Source organism: Dermacentor variabilis, chromosome 4, assembly GCF_050947875.1.
Source record: "Dermacentor variabilis isolate Ectoservices chromosome 4, ASM5094787v1, whole genome shotgun sequence".
In the NCBI taxonomy this organism is placed as follows: domain Eukaryota; kingdom Metazoa; phylum Arthropoda; class Arachnida; order Ixodida; family Ixodidae; genus Dermacentor; species Dermacentor variabilis.
In genome coordinates this window covers 196,395,787-196,410,297 of record NC_134571.1, presented here as the reverse complement: position 1 = coordinate 196,410,297, position 14,511 = coordinate 196,395,787, and the positions used below count along the sequence as shown (strand labels likewise).

Sequence of the window (14,511 nt, the reverse complement as noted above, 5' to 3'; positions counted from 1 at the left end):
TTTAGCCCTAGAAGGCCCGAACCTGCCTATTGAAGGCCACACTTAGCCTGGGCCAGTTGCTCCAGGCCTAGCTTGGACTCCCACCTGCTTGTTCAGGTCTGGCCTAGGCTTGCTGGAAAAACTGTACATGCTTCATAAATCTAATGCCTTATAAGCATTGTATCAAAGGTCTTTACAATGAAGGTGCAGCAACAATAAAACATTGCAAAAGAACTTTTTTTTCGACAGCACGAGTGCACAACCAACATAAAAAAGCCAACAGATGTAAAACCTGGTATAAAAATTTCTTGCAAGGCATGTTATTTACAGCTCGTGTACATTTTATGTTGAAAACAGGAAGGATTATGCACATCTTCAAGAACAGCTCTTGGTTATTAAAAAGTTCTTGTAGCAAGAACTTAAAATTATATTAGGTGAACAGCAAGCAAAAGCAGCTGAAGCTTAAATTGCCCATATTCCAACTTAGGCATGTGATGAAGGTGGGAAATGTGCTGCCACACCGACCCTGTAGAACACACAGGGAATTTAAGGCCCATGAAAGGATGTTGCGAATGTGGTTAAGGTGGAAGCCATCGATTTGTATTGCAGTGAACATAGAGCAATCATCAAGTGGTGCTATAAGTAAAACAATCCTATAGAGAGCGGTAACATAGTCCAATCGCAAAAGCAGTAACAGTCAGACCACGTCAAGAGTGGCCCGTGGTATATCTTTTAAAGCGAATAGCTTTCTTGGTCTCTTTCGGCTGTTATTGTGGTTGGTTGGTTGGTCGATGGTCGGAGGTCAGACTCTGCAAAGAAAATGTTCATTCTCTCTGTCGTTTGCTCCCTCTCTCGCTCTGTATGCTTGCTCCTTGTTTGTTTCTTTGGATATTTCTTACATTGGAAATCATCATCGATGGTTCCTGCACAATTCTCTCTTTACTTTCATGGGAACGAAGTTTACTTTCCTAAAAGGAATTAGAACTTGAACTGTTTAATTTTCTTCACTTTGTTTTCCAATGTAACTTACAGAAAGCCTTAGCTAAAGGTTTTGTTAAGCTTACCGAATTAGATGAAGTTTATTACATTTAATAGAAAGAATAAAAGTGAGTGACTATCATTTAAGGAAGAGAGTTAAGCTATATAGTTGGTATTTAAACGGACACGTTCCGGCGTGTAAGGAAAATTAAATGCTCTATCCCTGTGCTGTTATCTTTTCTGTACTTTTCCGTTCCTCTGCCACACACCTTTCATTTTTCTCACGCGCTGGAACATCGTCTTTGTAGTAGTGGTAGAAAGCAAGGTTTTGATGTAGGTTGTTTATTTTTTATAAGAATTGTTCAAAATCGCAACCTTTCATAAAAAATAAGTTTTCAATAAGTTTGCAATGTACTGCGTAACTCGGCAATGAAAAGCAATATCACAATTTCGAAAACTGTGCTTAATATAATACATACAAAGTTTATGTAATATAGACCCCTCTGAAACATACAAATAACCTGTCAGCGGAATAACCTTGTAAACACATATTGTAACAATTTCGCGGAAGCTGTATATTGATATATCAATTTTTTCCGCTTTAGATGATCTAAAGAACTGATACTTAATTTTAGTGCAGAGTTAGAATTTGTAAACGTTGTGCTTTTATTTTTTTAATATTACCAGTTTTTGACAACTTTCGTGAAGTATAAAGGCTAAACCCCATACAAGCAATCTTGTGCGCGACAAGCGACGCGATGGAGATGGTTCTCGTATGCGCTGGTCGCCGACAAGTGCGGTCGCCCATGCGCTGGTCGCTCCCATGCGGGCGACGACTTTGAGCATGAGGGCAGCAGATACGCGTTGAAACTGACCTGACACGTGCTTTATTAATTTAAGCGGATGTGTTTTACTGTAAAGAGCAGCATAAAAGATTTCTGAAGGTCTTGCAGTAGGTTCCTATCCTTGCATGTATCAAAATTTAGTCGTTTGCTTGTTCCGTGCAATAGTCGGCAGTACATGTACGTCCTAGTCGCGCATAGCACTTCCGATCGACGAATTTATTTAATTATTTTTTTTATTGAAATAAATAAATTCTAGATTTCCAGAACCGAGCGATCGAACGACAAGCACGAGCGATGTGTTCGCGTGGCCCGTTTCGTCGCTCGTTGCCGTCGCTGTCGCTCAACAAAATCGCTCTCATGGGGTTTTGGAATATCACGCTGTAAATCAATATTCTGCTTCCCACAGTCGCCACAATTTAAGCCTCTCTCTCTCTCAAGTGCAGCAAATTTCACTGAAACTGGTCAAGCGGTTGCCTCACAAAAATCATTTCTACATTTTACATGCTGCATCGAAGTTGGGGCTGAGCTAAGGTGTTCTCTTTATTGAAGCACTGAAGGGGGCTGGTTGGTGAGCGTTCATGGTTATATTGCGCTTAGTTTTACACGTCCTGTCCTTCACCTAATATCGTGCAGTGTAAAACTAAGTGCAATATAACCGTGAATGATCTCTCTATTGAGCCAGTTTTTTTAGCTTGTCACTTGAGCTAATACGCCCTCGAATCCCGTAACACACATCCGAATAAAACGCGGAGCCGATTTCGATCTGTCTGAAGTACAAAACTAACGTTGATGACCTTTTGGTCCCTAAACAAATCAGACATTCATCGCGAACCCGATTTTTAGCAAGGAAGATGGGCACGGCTCAGATACGCGCTGCACAATGACGGCTGGTTTCCTAAAGTGAGCTTCGCTGCACAGTTTTATGAGTCAACTTTGCCGTAGTAATAATACATCTGCGCTATGCAATGAACCTTAAAAAAGCCGCGTAGTCGTTTATGGTTTTGTATCCGATTGCACCGCACAGGCGATTTTTGACCCAATCTTCCTACGGTTATTGCTTGAAAACAGTGGCGTAACCAGAAATTTATTTCAGGGAGAGTGGGGTCGTAATGTTCTGTGCATGGGAGAGGGGATCGCCCCCATGACAATGCCCCCCCCCCCTTTTAGTCCTCCACTAGCCTTCGTTTGACCCCGCCTGTCCCACCTCCTGGCTACGCCAATGCTTGAAAGTCTTGCTAGGGCCGGCCAGAAATGGCTGTTATCGATGGGAGATGACGTGTTTTCAACGCGTTCACTGTCCCCTAAGCTTCGCCGAGAGAGGCGCTGCCACTAAAGGCGTTGCTGATGGGGTAACCATAGCGGTCAGATGGCCTGCGAGCTGATTGGTGAAGTTGGAATTATCGGTGAAGCGAATCTGGGATCGAAATGACAAAAGTTGGGGCCCGTAGAAATGCATGGGTGCCGGCCGGGACCTTAGTTCGGCATCGAACTCACCGAAAAATCGAATGAACCGGAGTCGAAATAACGCAAGGTCGGCTGTACTAGCTGACACCTCTCCCACGGTAGCTAAACGATCGACGCGCGTGTTGTCTCTGGTAATTTTAGTCTAAAACTATGCTCACGGTGACCCAGACCCCTGGCGGCGAAGGTGTGGCGTACTATGGAAGGTGCGTCATTTGGCGTACGAAGTCCGCGCACGAGCACTATAGGCTTTCGGTAGGCTCTTCGTCTTGACGTACCGAAAGGAGCGCCTCAAGGCGGGCACTCGTAATAGGCGGAGGACACCGTAGATGAGCTCTAGTCCGAGTGATTCCCAAAGGGGACGACGGTCGGGAGAAACAGCGTGTACGCGCCTTGTCCCACAGAGGCTTCAGCCTATGCGCTCGCAGTTGCTCCGCCTGCGGCCTAAAGAACGATGGTTCGATTCTCATCAGCAAGGATTCGATGGAAACTCTTGGCATCGTGCTGTGCTCGTGCTTTTCGTTTGCGGTGTCGTATCCATGGTGTCTTGTCGAAGCCAAAAGGGTATTTTCTGCCACTCGCATATTTTAATCGATCTCGAGGATTTCAGCAACGAAACCACGGAAATAGTTGCGCTGTGCTTGCAAACGTCCGGCCTGCCCAGCGAAGCCCATCAGATTATTTTAAAGATAGAGTATTGCAAGCGAGCAGGAAGTTAAAGGGAAGTGTTCGTCCGTAACGGGCCTCTCCGACAGACATAGTTTCGTATTTTAGCGAGGCAGCCGGAGCGCCGTCATTTGTCCGGAGCAGATATCTGTGCTGGCGCCGCGCTTCGACGCTACGATCTGCCTCGCACCACCTGTACATGCGCAGGCGCGCGAGCGCGAGCTTTTGCGTGCCGGCAAGCGCACGTGTATAGATTGGCCTTTCACACTTAACTATTCTCTACCGCTTATATCCTTCAATTACTTTCACCTTTACATGTTTGTCTCGTCCTCTCCTGCGATACATTAGTGGAGCAGGGAAGCTCACTCCCTCAGCATCACTCACATGATGTTACCCGCCCTACCGTGGATGGAAAGGGGAAATATAAGCAGGAACGGTGCAGGATAGACGAACAACCGCGCGAAGTCTACGAAGCGCGGCGCATGGATGGTGGAGTGAAGTCGGACAACTGGTATGACAGCACTGCCGGGTTATTCCACGCGAAAGGTCACATACCCAGTGGCGTAGCAACAGGGGGGGCCGGGGGGCCGTGGGCCCCGGGTGCAAGGGGCCAGTGGGGGGTGGGGGGGTGTCATATACGCCTGAAGACACCCCTCTTTCGGCCGCCGTGATGGGGCGGAAATGGCAAAGAATGCCCCGGTATCCAGTGGCCCGAGCTCATGTACCCGAAGCGTTGCGCCGCAGAATTGTCGGCTGCAGCTCTATCAACACCCCACGAAATAAGTGCACGAATATGCGAGCTAAAAAATTTAATTCGCAAAATGGTCGCTAAACTACTCGCCTTTGCGGAATGTTTCACGTGGGATGCGCTCGTGCCGTGCGTTCATGCTGAGAGCAGGAGTCGCTAATCATACAGTCAGGCGTTATAAGGCGTTGAGGCTCTTGGGTCCCTTTTCCGTTCAGAACGCGCAGCGAAGACTAACAAAGACAGCAGCAAGAGGGCGTTGAACCAGCGTGCCCGGCGCTCGCGTTTACGGCGAAGCGTTCGTTGAGAGCGACGTTGCATAAGTGCGGCCGTCAAAAGTCGCGAATTGGATTCGCTGGATCGTCTTCAGACTCGGTGCGGCCTAAGAGGTTGGCGGCGTATGACTCGACAGGCTCTAGCCGCGGGCCCGCCGCGATGTTCGGCTCGCTTTTACTTCCCCTCTCCCGCTCGCTCCCAGAAGCCGCTGCGAAACCTGCCATTATGTTTCACGCTTTCCTTCTTACCCTCGAAAGTTTCAGAAAACTGTTGTTGTTGTGGACTTCATGTCACAAGTACAGTGTTTGTGTCAGCTGCACAGCATTTAAAAAAAAAAGGTGAATTTTGTAAGGATATTTCCCGATATTCTATGAAGTTATGAGTCATTGTGATTACTAGGAACTCGGTAGTGTGAAAAATATGGCAGATAAGTAATAAACATATCCTTAATAATCCCTTAATTAGTACTTATAGAGGAAACACTTCAATTCCAGAATTGAGGACTCAAAGTCATATTATTAACTCAACAAAAACTTCTTAAACAAAATCGTTTTGGGTGCAACAACCTACAGTACTTTGGCACTGCGGGTGGCGCCCAGTATGGCAGTAGCGAAAGAAATATGAAATAGTGGACCAGTGACGATGATCCCTCAACCCTCTCCATTGAGAGTGCAGACCAACAGTTTTCTCTGGCACGGGCTTCATCGCGGTCCCTTTTTTTTTTTTTTTTGGTAGCGTCAAGAATCGACGCGAAGCGTGCTCTATTTGGTTCCCAATCTTTTGGTGGTACCGCAGCTCCGATAATCACGTTTGTCCGTATAGCAGCAAATAAAAACAAGGCTTTATTGATCAGAATGAAGAGAACTCGTAATTGTCATAGCATTGGCGCCCGCGAAGCAGGGAGGCAGGTGGCGTTTTTCGTTTTTTCTAATATGGTGGGGAGATCAGCGTCACTGAGACACAATTTAATTTTCGTTTTCGTTCAGGGCTGCCCACAGCCAAAATACTGTGGGCCATAGTACCTACGACGATTTTTGTGAAGTTGTTGTTGGGCAAGATATGAATGTCGACCTTCAATTTTGCAAATGCAATGTTGCCGCTAAAATTGGTAATTAAAACTTTATAAAGGTATTTTTGTTATTTGTGACTTGAGCCGTATTTGCCACGATGCCGCATTTGTATTGGTTGCCAAGCCTTACAGTCTGACAGAAGATGTGCACATGCGCTTATCACACGTTATCAGTGCAGCACCCTGTGTTATTTGGCGCAGGAAAAACAGCGTGTATATTTGCTGCATTCGCGATCTCTGGGAAAGAAAGCGAAGGAGAGGGGGACCCGGGGAACGTGCGCGGTATCCAAGGCGGCTGTATACTGGTGCTGAAACCCGGAAATTGTGGATATCCTCGCCTTCCTCGACTACACCGGGGGGGGGGGGGGGGGGCGACAGAAAACCTATGGGCCCCGGGTGCCAGACGACCTAGCTACGCCACTGCACATACCCCAAAAGTGACCTTTGCCGATTCTATTGGAAAATGTTGGGCTAGTTAGTAATTGTGTGACTGAAGCTTTACCAACGTATTGTCGGTGAAAAAAATTATGTAAGCCCTCTGAAAGTTCCGCTAAAAAGCAAAAGTTCTTCGAGGTAAATTCTTCTTTATTGATCGATGTGTAAAACTAGGTACAATGACAAATTTCATGTTGGAATATTCTACTGCCGTGGTTCTTTCACGTGACGTCATAAGTGAACACGCATTAATTTTCTGCGTTTAGTTGCTTCAGTAAAACAGCGAAGAATTGCGCGTTTTCAGAATTATCTCCATAAGCATCGTTCACATTTCAGCCACAACATTTCTCTTCAACTTAGCCTCTTCCTATAATTTATGCTATATAAAATGTGCCACTATGAAATCAAGTACTTTTCTAGAAAGTTACTTCCGAATTTGGAAAAAAAATTGACTTTTTGACATTGTTCAGACCTAATTAGGCAAGTGACAATGACAATGTCAAGTGACACAGCACGCGTTCGCTTGGCAAACAGCCACAGTGCGTGTGCGGACCAAAAAAGAAATACATGTTCTGCACTGAAGACAAAGTTCGGAAGTGCATACAGGTGACATTGGTTGTGGACTTCAAAAATGTCTTAGACCGCAGCCCTTAGGCGCCCGTTCCTGCGTTGAGCGTCGGCGTGCTTCGGGGTTATACCTCGTAACCGAGCGAATGGTGAAAACGAACGCGGAGCGCAGCGGGAGATGAAAGAGAGCGCGAGGAGGGAAGTGGAGAAGGAGGCTACAGTGAAAGCATGAGGCGGAAAGTGGAGGACGAACGGAGACGGCCTGCGCATGCGCAGAGTTGCCGGCGACGAAGGAATCCGCAGCCGCGTGGGCGATCTCGTCTGCGCTTCTGAGGTGGGGGGAAGGGGGCCGTGAGGTGGGAGGGCTACGTTCTTTCGTGGTGGCGTCAGCTGCTGAGGTCAGCCCGCGGTACCAGCGTGTGCGACGAGGATCACTGCTCCTGGAAAGGGATAGCGAGCGGCTACTAGTAAGGCTCGATGTGACGCTCCCTTGGCTGTTGTCGCCGCTGAACTGGTGGCGTGATTTCCACGCAACTAATGGCCGTCGTTGGTGGAACGAAAGCGTGAGAAGAAAAGCGTGGCGCCACGCAAGATGGGCTGTGCGGCGACAATGGCTACGATATGGCGTCATAGTAGCGCGCGTCGTCTGTATGGAAACAAAGCGCTACATGGCTGCTGTGAATCGCGCCCACGCGTCACCCACGCGCTTCATCTCGCGATCTCCCGATTAGCACGGCAGTCGCGCCACACTTGGTTCAGTTTGCAATGTGCCGCATGAGACAAATTGGCCACGCTGGTCATTATATCACGAAATGAAAACACGTATACTCTTGCGCTCTAATTTTGAATTAGGGAGTATCACGTAATTGTCGGGGAGCTTCTTTCTCGCCGGGAACCAAATCTCCTCGAATTAACATATCTTGATCAAAAGCTGGAACGTTGGCGTGTATTTTAACGCGACAGCGTTAAGGAGCTCGTGTCGCAGAAAAGCCGGTGTCGGCGACGTTGGCTGTGAGCGAAAAATCTCGGAAGGCAGTTCATAAGTAGAACTTTCAAGATGGGCTGGGTGGGAATCGAACTAGGGTCGCCGGAGTGTGAGACGGAGACGCTACCACTCATCCATGAGTTTTTTTTTCTTTATTGCCGGAGCCACTCAGCCATGCGTTCGATGGTTCAAAGCGGGACAAAAGCACCTCTAGTGAATGTGGTGTTGCATTAGAAACGTGCCGTAGAAAGTTACACTGCGGTGTATATCGGTAATTATGAGCATGTAAATTACAGAAGTCACAGTTAAACGAGTAGCGAAGTGCATTTCCGCTACATTTCTTCTGCGTGTGTCGCACACGCAGAGCCATCTTGCGGCAAACACAGAAGACCCCTCCTCGTAATGTACGGCGCTGCCCCGACAGGTGGCGCGCCACTCGCCCGCTTCTCCCCTTCGTCTCGTTTGAGCGCATTGGGGCCGTGCGTGGACCGGTGCGAGGATGTCCCAATACCCTTGCGTTTAATAAGTTTTCTCGCTCTCTCCCCTTCCAACTTCCAGCGTGCGTCACTTGAACCCTCGTGTTTAGGCGACGCGGCTCCTCTTTCCGCTCACAGCGCGATTCCTAGGTGCAGCGTCCGATGCGGGACGCCTCTAACGTGATCGCTGCGCCGTAGCGCGTCTGGTGGGAAAACGTCCCCTGCGATGTGTGCCGTGCTGCTGGCGAGGAGTCATGCGTCTGCGTGGTGCTCCCAAGCGAGATCGAGGACGATCCCATCGAGGCGTCAGCCCCATGATCGCGTCCGCATTCATGGCGCGTCGCGGCCCGGCCAGCCCGGCTGTCCGTGCCGATCACGACGTTTGGCTCGCGCAGATCGTTTCTCCCTCCGAGACACCGAGTTCTTTGGTTCGTTCCGCTTGCTCAGGCGCACGTTTCGTCTTTGTGTGACTCAAAGGCACGCCGAGCTAATGAGTGGGCGGTGCGAACGGTGGGCGATAACGCTATCTCGTTCCATTCTTGAAGGCGAAGCTTAAGCTTCCTCCAATGTTTGTCTATCTCGCGTATTTTTGTCTGGAGGGCCTTAATACTTAGGTCTGAACACCGTCACAAAGTGACTTTTTTTGCCGAACTTGCAAGTAATTTTCTGCAAAAGTACTCGATTTAATAGGGGAAGGTTCATTTTAGCATTAACTACCACAACAGAAAAAATATATAACATTATTGCGGCTGAAACGTACCCATGTTTATAAAGAAAAGGACGCACAACTTTTTGCTTTTTTACTGAGCCGATAAAAGGCGGAAAAGACATAAATTTGTTCACCTATCACCTCACAAGAAATAACCACGCTAGTAGAATATTCTAAACTAAGATTTGTTATTGTAGCTAGTTTCACACTCCATTGAAAAAATAACTTTACCTCCAACCATCTTTTGTCTCTTCGCAAAAACTTCAAAGGGTGATTACGCGACCACTTTTTTTTTTTTCTTGGGAGAAATACCTTGATGGAATCTCATTCACAAAAGCACCAACTAGCCCAATTTTTTTCCGAGAGAATCGGTGATGGTCACTTTTGGGGTCTGGGATGTTTCGCGTGGAATGACCCTGTTGTATATTGGGCATGTTGGTACTCTGACTTGCAAGACATTTTTAGTGCCGGCGGACGAGCAAGGAAGGAAGACGTTGACAACGCATGCGCTATAGTATGATAGGCCGCAGTGCATGGCCGTTGTGCTCCAATGGTAGTGATGAGGGAAAAAAAAAGTCGCAGTTTCGCCCGAAAGGCGAAGCACTGATTGCGATAGCAAATTAGTAGGTAATAATAATAATATTTGGGGTTTTACGTGCCAAAACCACTTTCTGATTATGAGGCACGCCGTAGTGGAGGACTCCGGAAATTTCGACCACCTGGGGTTCTTTAACGTGCACCTAAATCTAAGCACACGGGTGTTTTCGCATTTCGCCCCCATCGAAATGCGGCCGCCGTGGCCGGGATTCGATCCCGCGACCTCGTGCTCAGCAGCCCAACACCATAGCCACTGAGCAACCACGGCGGGTAAATTAGTAGGTAGCTCTCCGAAGTAAGGATGGTACTTTTATCGGCCGTATAAACTTGTAAACATTCACTTACGAACTAAATTAACAATGATGGAATATATAAGCGCGACTCAGCGAGGACGTAGAAAGAAACCGACACGCACACGGAGACAGTGCTGTCGTTGTGTGTCTGTTTCTTTCTACGTCCTTGTTCAATCGCGCTTACCCATTTTTTTCATAGAATCAAACGAACTGGCCCGTCAACGTGTTTTAACTAAATTAACCAGCACGGTGTCCCGCGTCCACAGGGAAACATGAACACACGTCGCTCGATGGCAGCGGTGACTGTCTGTGAAAGCGCTAGAGTTAGGAATCGCGGCTGCAGCCGCGAGCCTATTGATCTCCGTGCATCTGTCGCTTCAACGCGTACAAAACGTCGAAAGCACAGCGCATACGAAGCTACCGGCACTACGCGCGCTCTGCAAACGTCGCAGATCGCTTTGAAAAAAGAGGCCTGCGCGGGCGCGCACTTTGGCCACGTCGCTGACCGCTTTCAAGGCACACGAGCGCCGGCAACGCGTCCCTACGGCGTCCGCCAAAGGCGTCTACTACGGCATCCGCGAGTCGCGTGGCCAACGCCATAGTAGGTTGGTTGGTTGGTTACAAACTTTATTTCTTCTATTTATAAGAGAGCTGCGAGCTGAGCCCTAAGGGCCCAGCCTTTACAAAGTCTAGGGGGCGGTCCCTAGTCCGGGACCCCCGTGGCTTTGGCTCGGGCCACCAGGGCACGTTGTTCCTGGAGGGTTGAGCAGCCGAGCAGGGTGGCCTCCCAGTCCTCTCGGGTAGGGTGGGGGTTTGGGGGGAAAGCAGGGTTAGAGGGGCATGCCCACACCATGTGGTATGTGTCCGCAAACACCTCCCCACAGTGCGGGCACTCGCCCGAAAATGCCGGGTTGAAGCCGTAGTAGGCGCCGCAGTTCTGTCCACTCTGTGCGGAGCGGCGGGTGAGGAGGACACCGAGGACTCCCTTACGATTCAGGGCATTATAAGTTAATGATGACGATAAGATGTATTTATTGAGGGATGGCTCGAATGCCTACTGCTAAGTCCATAAAAAGAGCAATTGTGAACTCGAGCATTAACCTAGCCATCAAAAAATCCTGCGACCGCCGCATCAACGATAGTACACAGCGGCAAGTCTCGAAGCTTAAGGACAATGGTTATCCTGCAACACTTATAACGTCCATCTCCGAAGAATTTTGAGAGGCTTAAATAACAACAAGAAAATAGCTACAAAGGGCGGCGAGGATAAGAAGATAACTGTCATACCGTGTATGCATAAAATTTCACATGGCCTGAAAAAGATTGGCGATGGCACGGTGCCAAAGTGGTCTTTTCAGCTCCTTTAACGATGAAGGGCTTATGTAAAGAAGCAAATAACGAAACAAAATCTTTAAAAAATGTGAACTAAAGCACGCAAAATAAAACAGGTTCTTCGATTGTGTCGACAACCTTGTGTACAAGATACCTTTCACGTGCGGAAAATCATACATAGGCAAGACAGGCAGATGTATTGAGGTCAAGAGAACGCAAGCATGCCACAGAAATGCTGCAGTCACGAGGACATTTGGCGACGCATTGTGCACGATGCGGCTGCAAGCCTATCTTCAAAGAAACCAAGGCGTTCACTGGATGCAGATCTAGAAAAGCACGTGAAATTTTGGGCGTGTTTTTCATGCTCAAAAATGATTTGGGAAACACGTTAGCACACCTTCTGTGGCGCTGGGAGAAGCAGCTTTTAAATCCATAGGTGGATGTTAGATCAAGCCATACTTGTCACTGTCAAATCAGATGTACGTAGATTGGCTCCTTTTCCCGTCTTTCATCTCGTTTTCTTTTTATTTGCAGTCGCCCTTCGTATATATATTTGACGGGCGCTAGCGAATAATAAACAGTTTAAAGTTTGCGCACATGTGTGTCTGTCTTTTTGTTCTTTTTTGTCCTTTGTATGAACAGTATAGCGGAGCAAGCAGAACGATTATTTGGCATGCAGTTAACCCCATAATTTGATGTTAAAGCATATCACCGCTACAGGATATAAGGGCAGAGGGCTGACATACAGCCATGCGAGAAATAAAACATAGCCTTGCTAACGTAAATATGTTCTAAAAGATCCTGGACAGAAGTCTGCATGAGTAGGTGAGCTACCATTCCCAACTGTCTGGATATACATTCCAGGGAAACTTATGGTATTGTCACGTGGTGCTGACGTTGAAGAACACAGTAGCAAAACTGTGAAAGACAAAACTAACTTTTATTGGGCGAACCTGTGCCCACAAGAACAGTACACTTATAGCACAACGATAGCGGCGAACACGGTCCGGCGATCTTCGAAAATCCGATCAGCGGGTCAAGCGCCGGCTTTTATACATCAGTCGTCGAATGTTCCAGAGTAATCGCTGGGACCCGCGTGCCTTCCACAAAGTTCTACATCATTCGCGTCGCGCACACATGCGATCAGATTACACAAGGTTCGGTCACAGACAGCGGATGGAAGCATCAATAACATCCCAGAAACTTCTGATACCTGCAGGCGCGTCCTGCGCTGTGCGATAACATTTGTTAGGCGGTGTAACATGTCGCCCGATATAGACAAAGAAGTACACGTGTCAATATTCAGTGATTGGCCCGAGTTCATTGGCGGAATAAGTAGAGAAAGCCAAGCAGTAACTCTAAAGTGTCTTCTGTGGAGCACAATTTCGTGTTAGAGCCTGAAATGTTTTACGAAATTTTCCGAAATTTCGTACCTGAAAACGTGAAGCACACAGTTTACAGATACGTAGCTCTGCACTAAGAAAACAAAGGAACTGCACATGTTGAAGCATCTAAAGCGGATAAATTCGATACGAGTTTTCAGGTTACGTGAGTTTGTTAGAATGTGTACACTTGTTTGGGGGAAAAGTCGTACTCACAAATTACATAGTGGTATATTTCAGAGAGGCGTACAATACACAGATTTTCTCCGCTTTCGATGTCGCCCCATAAAGTGCGGCTTACAAAATTGTGATATGCTTTTTTTATTGTTTAGTTACTGTGAGAAAAGACGTCCTTAATAAAAAATATGCTCCCAACAGTTGCAAGAACTTTCTTAAATGCAACAAAGCTCAGAATTCGATGCGGTGACTGCCGACCAGAACGACGTCTTGATTCCACGTAATTACATATAAGCTCCTGATGTTAAACGTTTCCCTTAAAAAGCCAACTTCGGGTTTTCATGAGGCGATATAAAGTTGTTTAACCGGACAGTAAAACAAGTTCGTCGGCTGTCGGTCCTTATGCTCACCGATGAGAAACAACGTTTACATTGCATTATGTTGAAGGAAGGATGTATGTAAGGCTTCCGAGCTAACAACAAAAGAAAGGTACGCAAGGTGAACGCTTTTGACTCGAGTTTCAGTTCTTGATTCTGAAAGCAAAAGTGTAGCTATCGTCTTTGACTAGCGCCCAGTGACTTTTCGATAGGTGAATAAACTCGTAGTAGTTGTGCGGCCGCATGCGACAACGTCGTTTAAGCTGTGTCTGTTATAATAAATTAAGAACGACATTGATCAGAGCTTGCCAAATGTTAACACGTATTTGAACTATTGCTGTATAGCAGCTAATCATCACTGCTCTCAATTAGGAATGACACTGATGTTTCGCCGTGTAGCATCGATCATACCGAACGTGAGTTAGTGAGCTGCATCAGCGACATGAAATTTGCGAGTCAGACGCGGTGATGGCAAATTTCTTCACTCTAACATTGCTTTCCTTCATTTTTCTCGCGGTTGTGAAAAACTTACAATTTCTTGTATTCACGTGAAAGTTCCCAATTTGATCATCGCACAGCTTTCGACCAACCAGGACCCCGCTTCCTCCGCACACTGCCTACGCACGCACATGAAGTGAAAAGTTCCCTAGGTGGAGAATCACTGGTCGGCTTCCTACGCAAACGTGCTTACCTGTCACTCGCAAACTCGCCTGCGCGTTTTCTGCTTCCTCGCAGGCCATCGGGAGGCAAGAGCAGTGACACGGAGTCCGAGGAGTAATGGCCGGCCAGGGCTTCTTTTCAAGGCTCTCGACATTCTGTCTCCTATTTCTTTCTTTATTTCCTCAGCGCATGGTGTTGCTTTCTTTTTTTTTTCTTTTCAGCAAGGGCAATCCTCATTAAAACGAAGCGACTTTCTTTTTTGTCAACGCAGCATTTCTCTAAACGTTACTTTCGCGGAGTACACAAGAAGAGCCAAATGTTCACAGAGTTCACAGGAGCACAGATACCTCGAAGTGCCCAACATTGGGCGAGCAAACGAAATGTCAGCCCTGGGTCAACGTTTCGACGAGCGAACTTTTTGTTTTCTTCAGAGCGAAGACACGCCCCTTTGTCGATGCGTAGGATTGATGGCACCTGTTGAGGCTTTCCTTTCTCGCATATA

At 47.4% G+C, this 14,511-nt stretch overlaps 1 protein-coding gene across 3 annotated transcripts in view; it reads left to right on the top strand.

Annotated features, from left to right (window-relative positions):
* The window catches only part of LOC142580039 (alpha-crystallin B chain), a 69,833-nt gene extending 55,554 nt beyond the window's left edge, over window positions 1-14,279 (top strand). For all 3 annotated transcript variants that reach the window (XM_075690775.1, XM_075690779.1, XM_075690776.1), the window contains exon 5: window positions 14,085-14,279. In XM_075690775.1, coding sequence (XP_075546890.1) covers window positions 14,085-14,127 — 43 coding nt within the window. In that variant the 3' untranslated portion in view covers window positions 14,128-14,279. The remainder of the gene's footprint in view (window positions 1-14,084) is intronic.
* Window positions 14,280-14,511: the final 232 nt, after the last annotated feature.